The 20665-nt window shown below is 33.9% G+C and overlaps 1 protein-coding gene across 3 annotated transcripts in view; it reads right to left on the bottom strand.

Moving 5' to 3' along the window:
* The window catches only part of Pik3c2g (phosphatidylinositol-4-phosphate 3-kinase catalytic subunit type 2 gamma), a 340206-nt gene that overhangs the window by 55595 nt on the left and 263946 nt on the right, over positions 1-20665 (bottom strand). For all 3 annotated transcript variants that reach the window (XM_048787228.1, XM_015498207.2, XM_048787229.1), the window contains 3 exons: positions 12985-13174; positions 12399-12520; positions 9004-9112 (listed from right to left, as the gene is read on the bottom strand). In XM_048787228.1, the coding sequence (XP_048643185.1) occupies positions 9004-9112; positions 12399-12520; positions 12985-13174 (421 nt within the window). The remainder of the gene's footprint in view (positions 1-9003; positions 9113-12398; positions 12521-12984; positions 13175-20665) is intronic.

Raw genomic sequence — 20665 nt, 5'->3', positions numbered from 1 at the left:
CCCCCTTTATGTCATTCCCCTGACAAAAAGCAACCCTGCTTAGAGTTGAGGATGCCCCCAGACAGGCACATAATAATATTTGATCTTAAACAGTAAAGACTGCTTAACTTTGTATTCAAGCTGCATCTTCTACTTCTTTTTCTCCCCTTTCTCCACTCACTGCATGTATTATTTATGTTAATTTTTGCACACATCACAACATTATAAACTCATTGAGAGTAAAATATATCTTGCATAATTTCTATCTCTTCAGTTTCTTCTCTACAACCAATTTATGGGCCTTAATCTAGAGTGTAACACATAGTAAGCATTCAATACAAATTTTAAAATCTTTATAAAGTTATGTATAATGATGTAAAATGTTTTAAAATAGTTATGAATAAATATACTGTATAGGAACATGAGTTTTAGTATTAATACATAATAGGATTAACTTGATCTTCCTATGCTGCTATATGACAAGCAATTATGGAAGAAGGAAAGTATTTTTAGAAGGATTTCTTTTTTCTAGAATCATAGAGAAAAATTATCCTGTCAGAAGTATTCAGCACAAATATTATAGATCAATTTTAAATCTTTTGTTTTATTAGAAAGTGGTAAAAAAATTGTGAATGCCTGAAAACATCCTTTAGATTCATATCACATAATAAAATTAGTGATGGGATGTCTCCGACTTTATAGATTTCAATGTTGATGAAAAAGACTCTGATGATATATATGAGGCAAGAAAACTGTGCCAATAAAACAAAATTTTAAAAATACCAAAATAATATGATTTACTTTGGAATTGTTTATGTGATTTTTAAGGCAATAGTGCTTTGTTAATCCTAAATTTTTTTTTTTTCATTTTCTGAATGTAAACAGATTCAGGGAAGTATCTACAAACATGAAGATGCATAAAGCTTTTACAATGACACATCCATTTGAAGATAATTAAAAATTGATTATATTATGCATCACAGAGAACCTGAGTGCTTAGGTCACACTGCTTACTAATGCTGATCTGCATTTGATGACATCATTATTTTCTGTCACAGTATGGTCCATATAATGAGCATTATTTCAAAGTTTGTGAAATTCTTTGAAATAAGGGAAAGAAAAACCCAACATGAGATGTTGCAGAAATCCTTATGAGGCCATTAGCACTCTCCAACACAGGATAAAGACTGTAAGCTTTTAATGGCAGCATCTATGTCTGACTCAGCTTTCTACTTTTCATGAGTTTCTACAGATTTTCTCAAACCTGCCTGAACTTCTGAATCACTTGGGTTATTAAAAGACAACACAGATACCTACATATCACCTCTACCTATTGGCTAGCATCTCTAAGGATGGGGGCTTTGAACATACTTTGTAAAACCTGCCTAGCTTATTCTGAGAGAATTGATTGCTAGGAAATATCCTAGTGCCCATGGCCAGAGAGTGTGCAAAGCAAGCAATCAAAAAACATCTGTGGAATGACTGAGACAGGAATTTCTGAAAATGGAGCTAATATGCCAGTGCTCTGCAGCACCTACATTTAATTTTTGTTGATTTGACATATATTGTGCCAGCACTGCTTTATTTACTTTATAGAATAGAAAGGGCAACTCATGTAGGTTATATACCTCATATAAGTGCTGTACTCTAAATTCTCATTGTGCAAAATCTGCTAAATGGGGCCTAGAGGTATGACAGAACAAGGTGCTGGGCTCCATCCCTAGCACCAAAAGGAAAAAAAAAATAACTAAATTAACAGGGTGATACTTTGAGAGAAGGAACTCCTATAGTTTCAGTGTCTTTCATATGGAAATTGTGGAACTAGAAGAGATCCCCCTCCTCTGAGCTCCATTGTCAGAAGGTGGCTTAAGTATTCCCATTTGCAGCGCTTTAAGAATCTATGGCTTCACAATAGTCCCTCATGTTTGATTCCTCTTACTTTTCCTTCTCCTTTCATTTCATTTTATTTTATTGTGGTGTTGGGGCTGGAACACAGGGCCTTGTGCATGCTAAACAAGTGCTCTGCTGCTGACCTATGTCCCAGTCCCCTCCCCTCTTTATTTTATTTTATTTTTTCCACTGTAATCCTAGACTTCAATTCAATCCAAGATAAAAACATTATGGTGCCTAACATTTATTCAGCCTTCCTTTCCCTAAATACTGACCAACAGAGATTAAAAACAACACACAAAAAAAGTGAAAACATCTCTGGGGCCTCCACAATAGCACTTTAACTGAGCTCATTTGCAAAGGCAAGTATGATGAAAACTGCAGGCTCCATGTTTGATGGTTTTGTTCCTATGTTCCCATGCAGCAATGTGTATGCTGGCAGTGACATTCATTGAGCTTTGCTGAGCTGCACCATTGTAGGTCTTCCCTACCTACATATACCTGGCTCCTTGGCTTTCCACTCTCATGACAGTCCCCGTCTCACACTTCTGATTAACTCATCCTGGAAGCATATATACTTAAGAATTTCCTGTGAAAAAGCCCTTTTGAGAATACAGATATCTCAATAGTTACCTTCTTCAAATCATGACCAGAACCCAGACGCCTCTTTACTTTGCACTCTGCCTCCATAGGCCAAAACCTGATAATTTCAAGTTACTGTATATTTCCTAATTCATCCCCAAAGGCCTTGTCTCTATACAGCTTTACATAATCAATAAGACAGCATTCAGCAGGCAAAGATGACAATTTCATCCACCATTTCCTCAGCACTTTCCTTTACAGATAAATGCCACTTCCGTGGCCCCTGACTACAGTTTAAGTGAATGGACATGACCTTCAGAGAATGTCAGAGCCAGTAAGGGACATTAAGATGTCAACATTCTATATTGTCCTTGTGTATATATAAAAATCAATTGGATCCCAACAAAATGAATCAAGTTGCCTTGAGCCTATAGGGAAGAAGCCTCTGTCATAACTCATTCCCATTTCCCATTTATTGAGACAGAAGACTAAATACATTCAAGAAAGAATATACACTAGCCGAGCATGGTGGCACATGCCTGTAATTCCAGCAGTTTGGGTGGCTGAGGCAAGAGCATTGTGAGTTAAAAACCAGCCTCAGCAATTTAGTGATGCACTAAGCAAGTCAGTAAGACCTTGTCTCTAAATAAAATGTAAAAAATGGCTGGGGGTGTGGCTCACTGATTAAGTACCCCTGGGTTCATTTCCCAGTACCCTCCTCCCCAAAAGAAATATTATACTCTTTATATTGAGGATGTAAGTATAATATCTCACTTTTCTATTATTGAACAATGTTTTTAAAAATTATTATATATGTTTGTTTTCTCCTCCTGCTGACATATGGTTCATTAAGTTCTTTAAGTTTGTAAAGAGGAGAAATGCATGTAACATAATGTTTATACCTTCAGTTTCAATATTAGTCTATTCTCATGGTGAAGGCATACTATTCATCTCTTCCTCTGCACATAACAGACAGATTGTAAATACTATCTGCAGGGTCTGAGTGATCTTTCTGAGGCTGCAATCATGACTCAGTGCACTCTTAATGCTCATCCTTTCTGCCCAGGGGCTTGGCACTAGGCACAGTGAAGTCTGTCCCACAGCTGGCACTTGGCTGGATCCCCAAGATCCTTCTCTACTGAGCCAGATGTCTCTGTCATGAGTTTTCATGTGGGCTTAAACACTGGAATAGGGAAAATATTAAAAGTACTATTTATATTGTAATACCTCCACAAATTTTTCCTAAATTTTACAATTTTTTCCTACAAGCTTTAAAATGTTATCACTTATTCATATAGTAGTTTAGGTATAAATAATATATAAATAAGCAAATTATCTACTTTGGAGACATAAACTAATTTCTTTAAAAAAGAAACACGATAAACGAGTTTAGAGACCACTGCTGAACACGTTCAGATGCAAGCTTTGAGATCCCCAAGCTTTGAGTGGCAACACAAATCCTGTAGGCTAATGTATGTTAATGATTCTATTATTCATTTACTCATTCAAAACTGCATAATAAATATTGATAAGAGTTAATAATTGTGTGAGACAAGGAATAAAAATGGAGAAGAACATAGTCATTAAGTTCTTTAAGTTTCTGAAAAGGAGACATGCATGTAACCATAATGTTTTCTTTTTGCAGTTCCCTTTGTGTAGCATGACTTTTCTCAATTCCTATTTATTAACTGCTCCTTGCCCTTGAAGACCAGCTTGAATGCCATACACTCTAGGATGCCTTCTCTAACTCACTCAGAACTGAGTTAAGCAGACCTCCTTAAGTGCTCAGGCACTTGTCCTTCAATACAAAAACAGCATGTCCAGCTGAGAGTCTACCAGCCTTGAAATAATATTGCAGCACAATGTTCTTGAGTCTACATTTGGTAAGAATTGATAATATGGTAAGATACTTGAGTACTTGCTATATAAGAGGTCAAATGACTGATCATGTCCAAACTGGAAAAAAAGGGGGGGGGAGGGATATTTACTGTCTGAGACAATGGTTTTAAACATTATGATGGACCAAAATCTAATAATACAGAATACTGGGCCCCTCCTGAGAGTATCTGAGTTAGTGGATTTAGATTGGGGCTGAGAATGTATATTCTTTTAAGGTTCAAGGTGATTTTCCCATATAGTTTGAAAACTATATGTCTTAGGTACAAGGAATTTAAAAGTTTCACATTTTGCTTCCAACTATATTCAATCCAATGAAGTCATTACTGAGAATCTAGGTTTCCTAAAATAGTCCTTCAGACACTTGATCTGAATTGTGGGGATTTTCTTCTTTAGGTAAGTCTATGTACCATCAGCCCACTATATTACTTACCTAAGAGGCACAAAAATAAGTTGACATATTTAATTAGTGTGTTGCTTCACAGGAGGCATTTTTGAAGAGATGCCTGAGTATGCTGTATTTTTAAATTTCAGTGAGTTTTCTTTGATGTTTAATGATTTGGTCTATTGTACAGAATATGATTAAAGAAATTCATTCCCTGATTGAACAAGTAATTTCATTTAAAGTTTTCTCCAAGATCCAAGAGAAGAGGAGAGGTCATTGAATTTGTAGCTGAGAAAAACAGAGTTCTTTGTTCCCTTAGTAAGTTCTAGTTATGAGGTCAATTGTTGCATTGTTATAATGCTTCCACTTTGTTTTGGAATATGTCTTCATATACAGCATGATATTATGTATGTTGTTCTTAAGTCAAGATATAACCCATGTGCCAGTGGCATTTAATCAAGACTGCAGAATACAGCCATGGCCTGGTAATATCCTAATCAAGGATGCACAACTAGGGGCAGTTGGAATGAGGAGGAGGAAAGAGAAGGCTCTCAGTATTTCAATCAGAATCCCCTACCAGAGGCAGTTAGTGCACTTGCTTCTGTTATTCACTAACAACTCAATTGATAAAAAAGAATTTTATTATTTAACATACTGAATGTTAGAGGTGAGTTTTTAGTTTTAAAAATGGTTACTAGTTGATTAGCATAATTAATAGTAGAAATAGGTTCACATTGGTGACAATACTTATTCAAGATATGTGGTTTAGCCAAAAATATTCTATAAGTGTTCTCCATTCTTGCATCAAAAGACAAAGCAGCCCAAAGACCTCGCACCCATTTTCCTTAGTGATAATGTACTTGATAAATCACTGTGGGAACCCTGCATATGTCCAGGAACTCAGGAGGATTCTGTCATCCTCTGGAACTTGGCCTTCGCTTCACAGGAATGTTTCATGCAATATGGCAACAGGAGCACATAATAGCAAAGAAAATTAGAACTTCTTAAGCATCAGGAGTTGAATCAGCTTTGTTCATCTCTGGTGTGTGTGTGTGTGTGTGTGTGTGTGTGTTGGGGGGTGTAGGTGTGGGTAGGTGGAGGGGGGATCTTAAGAGGTCTGTTTTGTCCCACATGAGAGAAAGGGCAGAAATGGGGTCTGGCATTTCTTGCAATTTTTAAGACTCTTCTGAGAATCTCTGGTGGATATTACCAAGCCTAACAAAAAAAAAATCTTTAAATGCTTTTTGGGGATGGGAAGTGACCACTGACTTAGATCCTACAATAGCACTTTCTGAGAGAAAGGTTGTGTTCCAGCACAGGACAGGGATAGAGAGATAAGACTGAAAGATGCCTTTGAAAACTGAGGGGTGACTTTGGTGATGACTGAAGTTCTAGACTCTCATTTTTGTTGATAGTATATTAGCTCAGTTAGCCCAAATACTCTGCTGAGAATATTGAAAGAGCTGGACATTTGTTTTTGAAATTTCACTTGAAAGGATCAGAGGGCCAACAAAATAGTAAAGAGTTGCCAAGCTAGAATCTGGGGGAGGACATAGATTTAGGAATGGGAGCCTGGGAATTAGCCTCATGCTCTGTTAATTTTATTTTACTCATAAAATTTGGAGCAGTTGAGACATTGAGAGGTTGGCTTTCAGTAGATCTCCTTGGATTTGGATCCCAAATGGCTATATCTGAGGAATAAAGATGAATCAAAAATAGGGCTACATTTTAGTTTGGACTAATCTGAATTGCTGCAATTGAATTATTGCAATCCTAGATAGTTAACTTCTTCACTTTTTATAATTCTTCTCTACACTAAGATAATAGTAACATAGGATCAAATTATTTCTACAAATGATGTTGCAGTATACCATCTGGCCACAATTAATGAGTAAATAACCAGGTTTAAGACTACATAGTTGGAAACTGGCAGGAACATAATCATATATACAGTTTGTACCAATATTGGAGTTTGAATTAATATTAAAAAATGCCCATTTTTTTGCAAAGAAATAGTAAAAAAGACTGAGATTTTTAGCAAAATTGAGGAACTCCTAAATGGACATTCTAAAACTGAAAATAAAATATTTGAAATTAAAATCTCAAAAAATACATTTAATAATATAAATACAGATAAAAAGAGAACTAATAACTCAGGAGAGAGTTCAGAAGAAACTACTGAGAAGGAGGCAGGGTAAAACACAAGGATAAAAAATACAGGTATAAAATTATCAGTCATAAAGGATATAGTGAGAAGGCTTAACACATAATTTTTTACAGTCCCACAGAAAGAGAAAAAAGGAGAAAGTATACGTAATATTTGGCTTGATAATTACTGAGAACTTTTGTGTATGCTAATATTAATATGAGAAGCCTTAAAGTTCAAGCCTGGTAAATAGAAATAGTGTCACACCTGAGCATATTATAACAAAAGAATGGGAAACCAAAAGCAACAGAAAAATACTTAAAGCAGATAAAGAAGAAAAAAGTACTCAATGAAGCAACTAGTAGAGGACATAACTTCAAAATAGAAACAGTGGAAGCTAAAAGACAATGAAATGATAGCTTTAAAGCTTTTCAATAAAATTACTGTTACTCAAATGCAATAGTCAGCAAAAATATCCCTCAAGAATAAAGAATTAAATGAATGTCAATTATATGAAATTATAATGACCTTTTCAGTTTATAGATACGATTATGGATGCCTATTATTGGTAGCATACAAGACACAAATGAGTTAAATAGACAAAAGTGTTCTCAGGATCTTTTATCATTGTGTGATTGATAATAGCACTAGTCTATATTAGACTTAAAACAGGGATGCATGCTTCAATCTCTGTAGCAATTCCCAGCAGTGAAAGACTGTATAAATCCTGAGGCAATTCAGGACAAAATGAAATAATAAATAATATACTTTAAAAAGAGTTGAAGAAAGAATAAGGAAACAAACACATCAGAAGGATGATAAAGAAGTACTTAATAGATGACAGATCTCATGCATGCACGCACACACACACACCACATTGATGACAATATCAAATGTAAATAATTAAACAATTCACTTGAAAAGTAAAGATTGTGCTACTAGATATAAAATGAGACCCATATGAATATTGCTTATAAGAGTGGTAATTAAAATAGAAAAATACGGAAAGTAAAATGATGAAAACTGTTGGATCCTGCAAATGCTAGCCAAAATAAAGTTGATTAGTATTATATAGGATTTTTAAGGAAAAAGAGATAGAAGAAATATATGAATGTTAGTAAAAATATCAATAATCCTGTAAAATAGGATTCTTTCACTATATATAAATATATTCTCACATATTCTGTTGGTTTGGTTCCGCTGGAGAATCCTGATAAACAACTCTAAGGTTTAGTTTTAGTTCTGAACAACTTGGCTTGTCCACCAAACTTTTACTGCACAAGTATTGAAACCTAACAGAAATGTGTCCTTGAACTTTTTCTTATATCCCTGTGATAGGCAGGATAATTCACTCCAAAGATATCCCTGTCCGAATCCCTTGAACCTATGAGTGTGTTACCTCACACGACAAAAGAGGCTTTTGTTGATAAACTTCAATTGAGAATCTCGAGGCAGATTGTCCTGAATTATCCAGGAAGTCCCAATGTAATCATAAGGCCCTTTTAGAAGGGAGTCAGGGAACTCAGAGCCAAAGTAGGAGATGTGAAGATAGACCAGAGTCCTGAGTATGTCACTCTATTGCTGGAAGCCAAGGAATGCGGGCAACCTTTAAGGATGAAAGAAAGAACTGGCCCATCAACACTTTGGTTTTAGTTCTATAACCCCATTTTCAGACTTGGAGCTTCAGAACTTAAAGAACTTTAAGCCACCATGTTTGTGGTTATTGGTCACAACAGCAATAGGTGTCTAAAGCAATTCTTTCCTGTTTTTTCTTATTCCTGAACTTTATTGTGTTCCAGACTCTTTACCAAGCCAACTCTACTAAATCCTACCTGGAGTTGAAGACCCAGGTCAGATAACCTCTTCTCCCTCAAACCCCTTGTTACACTTGGAAGTAATTCATGCCCCCCTAAAACTCTAGAGCACCCTGTGGTACTTCATGTTACTTGAGGCCTGGTGCCATACCTTTTAGCTGCTCCAGAGTTCCCAGTTCATGTACTTTACACATACATACTCATTGAATGAATAAAGAAAGTTATAAAATATTCTAAATTATTTCTGATAATACTGTATGAAATAGTTGATATTTTAGGTAAAAATAGAAAAAAAATAGGTTGTAACATACATTTGCAACTTCATGTGGTCCATTTAGTATCTGTTCCATATAATGATTTAGATCTCTGAATCTTTTGTGATCTGAATTTGTAAAAGGTAAGTGCCACCAATGAGGAAACCTGTTTTAAAAGAAAAAAGCATAACTCTATTAGTGCAAACATTGGCCTCTTCATTGTAGGATTGTTCACAAAGTTAACAGCTGCATGAGGTGAAGGTGCCAATGAAAACATTTGAAAAAGCCATAGTTCATGTGATTAATTCTGAGAGTTTCATTGACATGGCTGTGATCATTTGTCCCATTTTTACTGTCATTAATATTAATACTAAATTTAATTAAGTTTGACATTAAATTTATTTTTATGTTCTTTCTTACTATATTTATGGTGACCACCCATTTTGTTCCTTAAATACAAATGTTGGGGCTTCATAAATACTTTGTAAAGTTAATGATGTATATTTTTCAGAGAGTTCAGATAGTATTGTTTATTCTGGGCTTACTGCAGACATTACTGCACTAACTAAATTAAACATTTTACCAAATGATATATGCTTCCATCTGATCTCTTTCTTTGCAAAAAAGTTACACTCTCCCCAAGAGTAAAACTTATGGATTTTCCTCCGCACAGTCCGAAGATTCATTTTGATGAACTGGACTTGATTAAGACCAGTTATCAAGTGGGTCAACCTTTTAATGGTGACATTTGGTAATGCATTTTGCTGTTTAAATATTTCTTTTTAGGAACTAACTAGCAGCTTCTCTGATTGCAATCTCTCTCACACACAAAAAGGTCTCTTTTGGTGGAGACCATAAACTGGCTACCATGATTCTGGGAGAAATGAACATAGGGGATAGTGAAGGCTTGTCAGCAAATGGAAATAGGTGACAGCTTCATGCCACCCCATTCACTGCTTCTTGATGAAATGACAGGGAAATGCAAAATGGATATGATTATGTATTTCAACAATTAGTATTTAATTATCTAAAAAGTGTTAAATATTATAATTTCTAACCTAGATTTATTTATCATTAAAATTAGTTCTAATACAAAATTAATCAAAAATATAACAATGTATGTGTACACATACATGCACATAAATATCATAACTATACACACACACATATATATATACACATATATGGTAATTTTTTTCATAAATAAATTTGATAAATAGATGACTTAGCCTAGTTTTAAATATTAATTTACATATCTATATATGAATTTTCTTTATTGGTAGAATAAAACAGCTTGATATGAATTATATTCCATTGTTGATATTTTTATAGACATATGTATTAAAAATCTTATGCATAAAATATGTACCTAAAAATTGAGGAATTCTGTTGTGTAATGTCATTCAATTGTTTTAAATCTTACATGTCAATTGTAAGATAGAAATCAGTTATTGAAAATCACTTTTTAGGGTCTTTTGTCTGACAGTGTTATCATGTTCTCCCTCAATTTTGTTTAGCACAAAGACTAAAAACCACCTGACTTGCAAGTAGATATGTTACCTGGTTATTAGAGTAATTCATTTTCTACAAAACCAACACCAGGATTTTGATTCACCTTTTTGTCTGGTTCTTAGATATTTTTACACTCTGGGACGGTATACTAAAATAAGATTCTGGATGGTTGAGAGAAGAGTAGTGTTGAAAGTAGGACAGGAAAAGGAACTCTAACTTCCTCAAGCAGATTAAATTAAAGACATACATTAATTTTAAGGAATACTTCCAAGCCTGTGTATTCTTGGAAAGTACCCAGAAACACAAATAGATCCATTTGAAGACCACTGTTATAGCCTGTGTCTAATTAGAATTTTATTCTTCATGGCTCTGACTTTCTGATCATACTTTCCAGATCAGCTTCATATAACTCTCACAGAGCTTCTTGGTATATTTAGGAGTCAGAGGAAATCTTGCCCTCATCTGTCATTTATATGCATTGCTGTAAGCCTTCGCCATTTGGGAACATAAGCACACAAGTATTGTTCAGGGCACCACACAAGACTACATATCCCTCCTCTCCATGGATTGTTTAAATAGTTTGAATATCAATTTAGGTACATGTGCCAGGCAGAAGTGGTGAGCAAATGGAATCCTAAATAAAGCTGAAAGTTTAGAGGAGGCATATGGAGAGATTATTAGCATTTCTAAAGTTCTTCATGTTACTCTAAAAATTTGAAACCAAAGGACAGCCATTTAACAGGCGATAATTTATATTTTTAAAAGATTATTAATATAATATGGTGTCAACTATTGATTTTAAATTCAGTATTTGCAGTCAAAGTTTGAATTTTTTGCTCACGTCTCTTTGTTCTCAATTATTTGATCAAATTTCTTTTTTGATAATTTTTAAATCAGATGTTTGAAAGTTTTCAGAATGATGACACTTCCCTCTTAGAGTCTTGAAAATACTCTCATTCCAATTTCTTGACTTGCTGATTCTTAAAGTACTCATGTTTTGAAGTCTCTGTGACATTTGTAAGCATAATTTTTCATGAATGTGGTTTACTCAGTTTTGACATTGCACAACCTCTCTCCATCCATTGACAACTTTGCTTATTTATATATATTTATATTTTGGAAGGTGACTAAACTGTGAAAGCCAAGTAAAAACTTACATGTACAAAGTTTGTCAGATATATAGTGGACATTTAGTTGTTAAAGGACCATTTAAATATTTAACAAAAATCCCAGTGTTCATTGAGTTCTACAATCTAAATTTGGCCCATTGGAAATGACAAATTTTAGGTTTATAAGAACAGTAGTTATTTTCATTATATTTGTAGTTTGCTCATTTAAAAATATTCTTTCATTATAAGATGAATGGCTGAAGTGATTTTCATGATTGCTTCAAAATGAACATAATAATCAATTAAGGGTAGATAATGCAAGTTTAATAATTAATAATTAAAAAGCTCATAGTTGTTAACAAATGTGAGTTATACTAACCCATATGAATATACTTAAATTTCTTTCAGGTACAGGAACTAATTCCGTAAGAGCTTTGTAATTTTTTACTATTAAAGAATAGATATATATACAATTTAGTTCTGCATTTTCAATTTAATTTTATTCTTTTAGAAAAGAACTGAGAAGATTAAATTTAAAAACAGGTAAATAAAGTAATTTTCCCAATAGTTGATGAAAAATAAAATAGGTTCTGATTTCTTCTGTCTTCAAAATCAATGGCTGGAAGCAAAGAAAAAATTGTAAACCTTGTTCTATTTTATGAGACAAAAGATTCTTTACAGTGAAAGAACAGACTCTTCTGGGAGAGACTCAATGGCATTGGAGTCAGAATACTGCGTTGCTCCCAAATAGGAAAGCATATAACCATAATTTTTGCTTTTGCTCAAGGACAAACACTGAAGGCAAAATGATGTGTGATAATAGAGTCTTACTCTGGGAGAGTCAATGATGCAAATTGCGTCTGGAGTAGGCTGTTGAGTGTTGAAAACTGGTCAAATGATTTTTCTGTCAGGCTTGTTTCGTTGTTACTGTGGGTCACCTGGATCAGATACAGCTGTAGAAAAGGAGGTAAAAATTAAAAGATGGTAATATAACCTGTAACATGAGCTAAACTCTGGTTTTGTGTAGACTAAACAAAGAAAGAATCTTTCTAAAAAAATTATCACAAAGGCCAAGAGAGGCAATTTGTAAAGGCAAATATTACCTATAAAATGCAATATATACAACTATCATAAGCTTATGTGCTGGGAAAAAACTGCCTAATTTCTTCAGTTCCTTTCTTATGGACACTTTAATTAGCTCTTGATTTATATTCTACTACAGGGCAGGAACTATTCTCTCTGATGGTTCTGTGTTAATAGCTTTGGCTGTTATGATTTTTCTTTAAAACATCCTCTTAATGGCACTTCTGCTCAAATTATAACTGATTTTCATTTGCATAGTAAAAAAATCCTGCTATAGGAAATAATGAGAGGAAGCCAAATGATATTAAGTCAAGATGGCAGACTTTAGACTTACATTACTGGGTTTCTTGCTGAACCCTAAAATTGTTGCTCTTTGAATCGATCTGGTTGTACTCAGCAAAAAAGATTCCTGGGGCAAAGTCTGTGGAGTAGATTTGGCAGGGCTGATGGCTGACATTTGTGCAAGTGTGTGGATCAAGTTATTCAGTTTAACAGGGAAACACTCCAGACTTTCCTTTATTTTCCTAGAGAAATGGAAAAGAAAAGACAGCAAGATTCCTCTGTATCAACTCATTTCATTTATCATTAGTTTCCTTGTGTGTGCTAGAGGTGAGTTTGTGGAGGGGGATGCCAAAAACCACATATGTTTATTTGCAACCCAACTATTATGTTATTTTAATAAACTTCACATTAATATCTGGAGCTGTTAGCAAATATGAAGGAAATCTTCATGGTGAAATATATAACTGTAATTACAGTATTGTAGTTTGACCTTTTATTAGGTTTATTTTATGTTTTTAATTTTTAGGGATTATGTTTTAGGAGTTTTAATTCTAGTTTATTAATATTTAAAATAGTTACATAAACCCAGAAGTTAAGCCTACAAAATACTATATGTTCAAAAAAAAAAAAATAGCAAGCTGGGTATGGTGGTGCATGTCTATAATCCCAGGAGGCTGAAGTAGGAGGAGCTCAAGTTTGAGGCCAGCCTGAGTAGAGTGCCCTGGGTTCAATCCCCAGTACCTCAAACAAAACCCCCAAACACCTAGTGTGTGTGTGTGTGTGTGTGTGTGTGTGTGTGTGTAGTTTGTTTGTTTAAATGGGAATTGAACCTAGAGGTGCTTTGCCACTGAGCTATATCCCCAGATTTTTTTTTAATATTTTATTTTGAGATAGGGTCTCTCTAAGTTTCTTAGAGCCTTGCTAAATTGCTAAGATTGGCCTTGAACATGCCATCATCCTGTCTCAGCCTCCCAAATTGCTGGGATCTCAGGCATGTACCACCATGCCCAGATATAGCCATATTCTTTACCCTATTCCTTGCATCCTCCTATATTTAAATGTCTTTGAAAATGATAGTTCAACTTTCATTATTTATTTTTTTAATTTTATTTTTGTATGTTTGTGTTTATCTCCAAATTGTCTTAGAAAAAAAGGTAGCTTACAATAATAGTATATGAAACATACAAAATTTTCTTTTGGTTTCCATGCTATGATTTTCTTATCTGTTTACTTTTGGTTTTGGTGTCTCTGCTTTTTAAGTTTATTTTAAATTTTAATTTAAGAAGTTTTGTGTTCTAAAGGTATAATAATATCTTTATATAAATATGATTGCTGGGTATAGTGGCAATACTGAAGAGCTACTGGGGTGACTGAGGCAGGAGGATTGCAAGTTTAAGGTCAGCCTCCACAATTTAGTGAGACCATGTAAAATAAAATAAAAAGGGATAGGGTGTGGCTCAGTGGTAGAGAGCTTCTGGGTCCAATCCCCAGGAATATATATATTTTGCCTGCAGCCTTGTACTTTATTCTTTATCCCTTCTTTTTAAATTTTCTACTTTACTGTGAGCAATGTAAAAATTTCCTAATTTCTTTTATCTCCTTTCTTTCCTCTTCTCCAGTATCTGATTTGCAATATCATCATTTTAATCCTAGTTAATATGATAGAGCAAGCAGCATGCATATTTCATTTTGTTTGTGCTTTCTATCTCCTCTTTCCATTTTTTATACATAGCTCTTCTATCCATATTGCATAGCACATGCACAGCACACATAGGATAATGTATCTCTCTTATAGCCCCCATTTAATCATGAACTCTCCTCTAATTGTTAAGTCCTCATCTCTCCAGTCATGTTGATGATCTGAAACTCATCCTCATATAAATTCTTCAGGTATTGTTCAAAGCAGTTAGATTTTGATTTCTTATGTGTTGACAAGTGTTTGCCTGCAGCCTTTGTACTTAAAAATCAGTGTGGCTGGATACAACATTCTTAGGTCACATTTTCATTTCTGGATTTCATAAACATAGTATTCTATTTTCTTCTGGAATAAAGGATTACTACCCAAACTCTGATGGCACAGTGAACTTCTTTCATGTATGAGTGAGCTGTTTTTTTTTTCCGTCTAGCTACTTCTTTTTATTCAATATCCAGTAGATTTTCTGAAACATGTTTCTGTGTTGATTATTTTGGATAATTCTTCTGAATATGTAACATAACCTTTCAACTCTTCTCATTCCTCAAAAAATATTCCTTAGTTCTAGTGTTCCTAGTTATTAAAGTACTAAATATGCAATTTAGATTTTTTTTTTTGGTTTGTTTTATTTTAGTACTGGGGGTTGGACCTAAGGGCACTTTAGTACTCAGCTACATCCCCAGTCTTTTAAAAAAATTTTTATGTTGAGTCAAGGTCTCATTAAGTTGCTGAGATTTTCAGCTAAGTTGTCCAGGCTGGCTGTGAGAACTTTTGATCCTCTTGCCTCAGCCTCCCAAGTTGCTGTGATTTTAGGTGTGCACCACTGCACTGGGTGCAATTGGATTTTGATACAGTTGCAGAATACAATTTTGCTTTTGTTTTTCAGGGACTTCTATTATATGTATTCTGGATCCTCATTACCTTTTTTCATTTCTTTATTAGAAGTCCTCTCTTTTCACCTTCTTTTTCTCTTTAAGCAATATGTTGTGTTTATATACCCTGTATTTCTTCCGGTTTATTGTGTTTAATATTATGTTTTCTTTTCTTTCCAATAGCTTTTTTTTTGTTCAATTACCTTATTTCTGTATTCTCCTAAATGTGGTATATATTTTTTCTTCATATCTTTATCATTTTAGAAATCATTTGAGCACAATTGAAATCTAAGAATATAGTGTATTCCTTTGGTAAACATGATTTTCTGGAAAATTTTCATCTTAGGGATACTACATCATTTCTTATACAATTGTTATTAATTTTGTGTGTCATCGAACCATGATGTAGTTTGCTTGCTCATTTTAATATGAAATTAGTATTCTTGATTTTAGGAAGCAATACAGATTTTTATGGAGTCTGGGGCCTCTTTTCCTGTTGCTATCACATTATGATTTTAAAAATATGGTCTCATACTTTCTGAGATATGCCTCCAGGGTTCTCCTCCCTCCATCTTTTCTAGTCTTTTTTTTTTCCCCCATTAGCACCTATTACTTCTTGTCCTTTCAGTTTGGATTATACTTTAGTAGTTTCTCTTTGTTGTGAGACCTTTTTCTATAAGGAAGCTCCAGTTACCTTTGAGAGTTCAGACTGCTCTAACTTTTATCTAATTTGCTCTAGAACCCTTGCCCTTCCCTGTGAGTTGGAATGTCAGATAATTTCCACCCAGTTTCAGCTGGTCTTCTTATATTGGCCTGTTCAGCTCCCAGTGAGCACCAGTTGGCCAGCCTCCCTTTTCTTTCTCTTTCTCTCTTTCAGTTTCTGTTCTCAAGTCAGTGGATGACCTGCTGTCTTCTGTAGCTTCCTTCATACAGATGTTGAACCACACAGGTCTTTTAACTGTTAGAGGTTAACATCTGCTTGTATTTTAGGATTCTTGAGTATACCTTGTGACTTAAGTTTTATTTTGGCTATTGTCCAAGGTTTTGGATTTAGCTGACCTCATTGATCTGTCTGTTTTAAGATTTAAGGACATTGAAAGTTACTTTTTTATATAATTCAAGCAACACAGAAAAATATAAAGTAATATGTGACGATTCTTTTTCTTTCTTCCATGGGAGGAAAGTGCTCCTTCCCCCAAATAACCTGTGGAAAGCTTTGTTATTATTCCTTTTGCGTTTTCTCTATACATTAGTGCTGACACAGAGACATTCAAGAGTACACACACACACACACACACACACACACACACACACCACTGTATTTACTCTTCTTCAGGCCAGGAGTAATCCCAACACTAGTATATTGGAGTACAGCAATGGTAAAAACAGAATTATTTTGTCCTTATATAGAATTTTTATAATGTGAAATTCAGGCAGTAATGAAATAATTAATAAAAATACAGGACTTGGGAAATTGTATATATTATAATTAAAATAAAATGGGAAATAGAGAGTGGGCCTAGGAGTGTAGGTACTAAAGTTGCAATTTTAAATTGGGTGGTCAGAGATAATTTCACTGAAAACATGAGTTCAAGGATTTGACAAAGACCTTATTTTGCCAAGAATGCGTGATAGGAGGATTTCTGATGTGACACAGTCTAGCAGAAGCAACAGCTGGTCCAGAAGTTCAGAGATAGATGAATGACTGGAGTGTTAGCAAAGAGTACTAGTGTGGCTGACTTGAAGTGAGGAGGGAAGGAAGGGAATCAGAGAAATAAAAGGGTCATGATTTTGTAAGGACTCCCATGTGTGACTTGGGAGTTGGAGAAAAATAACAATTGCATATGATGTTGTAATTTGATTTTCTGACTTAGTAACATTTTTTAAAGAAACATTTCATGATAACTGGTGGCTCCCAAATATTTGTTAGATGGATGAACACTCTTTCTAATTCAGAACATAGCATTGAATCAAACACTTTTAATAGCTACATAGGATGTCAAAACAATGATTAATTTAACTAGTTCTCTTTATTGCAATATATCCTTTCCTTACTGTTCAACTTTGTCCATTACCAAGGGTCTATATATGCATAGGCCTGCTTCTTTCCTTTTTATGTTGTGATATTTGTCTATTTGTCTATTTTGGTGTCAATAGTGCACTACCCTGAATAGCTGGAACCTTATGATACATCTTAAAATCCCAGAAGAACTTATTCTTTTACCCTGTTTCTATTCAGGTGATTTTTAACTATTCTAGGCCCTTTGACCTCCCAAGTGTATTTTAGATCAAGTTCTCCCATACATATCTAGCTTACAAATGTGATTCTGTTTAGTGAGATCTTATTTTAAATCTCTCCATATGATTTTAAAATTTTCTCTTGTAGGTCTTAGATATATTTCATTGGACTTATTTCTCAGTTGGGCATAATTTGGTATGACATATTGCAAATGCTATCTTTTCCTAAAAAATTTCAACTAATATTCGATAATATACAAGTAATTTTAACTTAATTCTAATGATAAATCTGTATATCCTTTTGAAATTTGGAAGCACACAATCATGTAACTGAAAATAATGACAGTGCTTTTTGTAACTCTTGCACTTCTAAGACCTACAGTTCAATGTTAAATGGAAACTGTAAATGTTAAATAGCAAGCATTTTTGGTTTGTTCCTGATTGCAAAGGAAAACCATTCAATGTTTTGCCAGTAAGCATAATGTTTTCTGTGGGTTTTTAGGAATATATTAATGTCATTTCTTTCTATTCCCAGGGAGTTTTTTTCCCTAAATTAATGATCTCAGATTTCATTAATTGCATTATCTATATCTATCAGGGTGACATATAATATTTCCCTTTAATTTTTTGACTACTGAGTTTTTGAATTTGAGTTATTTTGTAATTATTTATTTTACTGAACACTTATCTCAATTGTTTTTGTGTTACTTCCTGCATTGTTTTAATTATTGTCTAATTCAATAGGAAAAATAAAAATATAATAAAGCTTAAACATAGAGCTTTACTATCAAAACAAAAGCCACCATTTTTTTCCAAATATTAATGGGAATGCTTGTTAATTTTCACTTTTAAGAGTATGATATTTATCTAAATTTCATTTTTATAAGCTTATCAAAGTTTTCTAAGAGGAATAATATTGGATGTAATCAAATCTGGATTTTCTGGGTTGGCAATTATCAAAGCTATCATTTCATACCTTCTTTACAACCAGATGCCATATTTTCAATGTTAACAGTGTAATTTAATAATGTTTAATAATTTCCCCCTAAATTGCATAAAATTGCTCATTTATAATTTCTAGTCTTTGACTTTTTTGAATAAATTTCAAATTTTTCAATTTTTATACATCAATCTAGGCCAAAATTTGCTAAAACACAGTTGTATGATTCTGATCCTGTTATTGATTTCTATAATGTCCATTTTTCTAATGATGGTCTTTGAACTTATGAATGTACAGGTACACAGTATAGTATAAAATATTGATTTTATTCCTCATCAACACTGTAAATATGGGAAGATAAGAGTAATAGTAGGAGTATAATATTAACTAATCATGATTTATGGAGTCTCTGACTTTCATTCAATGACCCAACAAATATTTACTGCATATATTTTGTGTGTTAGAGAGGAAAGCTTTAGGCACTCACATCTTCTACAGCTTTGTCTGTGAATCATAAATCTTACATTTTGATGGACACAACCTCCCAAAATATCAACTATGTTCATGCCTTATTCTTACATTATTCAACAGTTAAGATGTTAAGAAGACTGGAATCCCATGGTCTTGGGGCAGTCTTTCACTCAAGTTCATCTCCTATCTCTCGGGTATCAGATTTTATAGGTAAGACAATATAGTGCTGCTAAACATCATTCAACTTGGAACTGGTGCCCTGATGGCAGTAGGATTTGGCCTCTGTGAGGGTATGATTCATCTAGGTAACATTTCATTGATTTACTTTCCTAAAGGAAGCATTAGCAGTATTGCACTGAGTGTCCTTAATGTTACAGGTCCAAAGCAGTGGCTGGAAGGATCCCAACTCTAAAGTTTCCTGGGGGAAACTTCCAGGCAGTCTTTATAAAAACTTCTAACTGTCCCTGCTAGGCACTGATCTCTGTGCTGGGACATAGAAGTGAAGGAGAGAAACCAGAGTTTCACCCTTAGGAAGTATATATCTTTTGGCAGGTGCTGCACTAAATGCCTTATGTTAATCTTTTCATCCTTAGAGAAAAGCAGTAAAATTATTTTTGTGATGGATAAGAAAAATTCAGGAGAGGTTAAATCCATACTAAAAATGATATCACTAGGAAATACTAACTGAAGAATTCCATTTATGCTTATCTGGTACCAAAGTCTTCACTTTTAATTGTGAATTTTCTATAATGAATAATCTTTCAATTTTGTCCTAATGAGAAAACAATCCAGTAGATTTAGTGGGAATTCCCAGGTGAAGTAAAGGAACAAGGATCTTTTAATTTAATTTAAGACAAAAATCCTTTAATTTTTACATAGAAATAAACATTAAGCTGAAAAAATGTAAAAGATATTTCTAGATGCTGACGAACATAAGAACATAGCCAGTCTTTCCTTCCTCCGTCCTTTCTTTGTTTAGAACTTGACTTTAAAAAACAAACTTAAAGGTCTTTGCTGTTTTCTAAGTTGAGGTTTCAAGTCTTCAGAATTCATGCTACAAAGTCAGTGAGTCTTAGGTAAATGTCACTACCAGACCCCACCTGCATACCAACAAGAATTCTAAGTTCCGCAGCTTGATTACCAATAGGTCATTCTTATATCTTCTCATGGAGGCACTTCACAAAAGTTGGCCAAATCAAAGCAAATGGAATGAAGGAACCAGGGAAGGCTTAATGGCTTTGTCTTATAATCTATAAAGTAATATGCCAGTGAAATGCTATTCCAGATTTCTGTCCCTATGCTCAAAGCCAGCTTATTTTATTGATGATATTAAAGTGAAATCCAATGCAAAATAAGAAAATTAATGTACAACAATATAGAATAATCAATAGTGGTATATGGCAGTATAATTAAGGTTATAAAAATCTTTAAAATATAAAAAAATTACTTAAAAATATAATAAATTATTTTAGTGTAGTTGCTTGTTAAGTCACAGGAATATAGCAGCCGTAGGCAGTGC

Source organism: Marmota marmota, unplaced genomic scaffold (genome assembly GCF_001458135.2).
Source record: "Marmota marmota marmota unplaced genomic scaffold, marMar, whole genome shotgun sequence".
Classification (NCBI taxonomy): Eukaryota; Metazoa; Chordata; class Mammalia; order Rodentia; family Sciuridae; genus Marmota; species Marmota marmota.
This window is presented reverse-complemented; position numbering and strand designations above follow the sequence as displayed.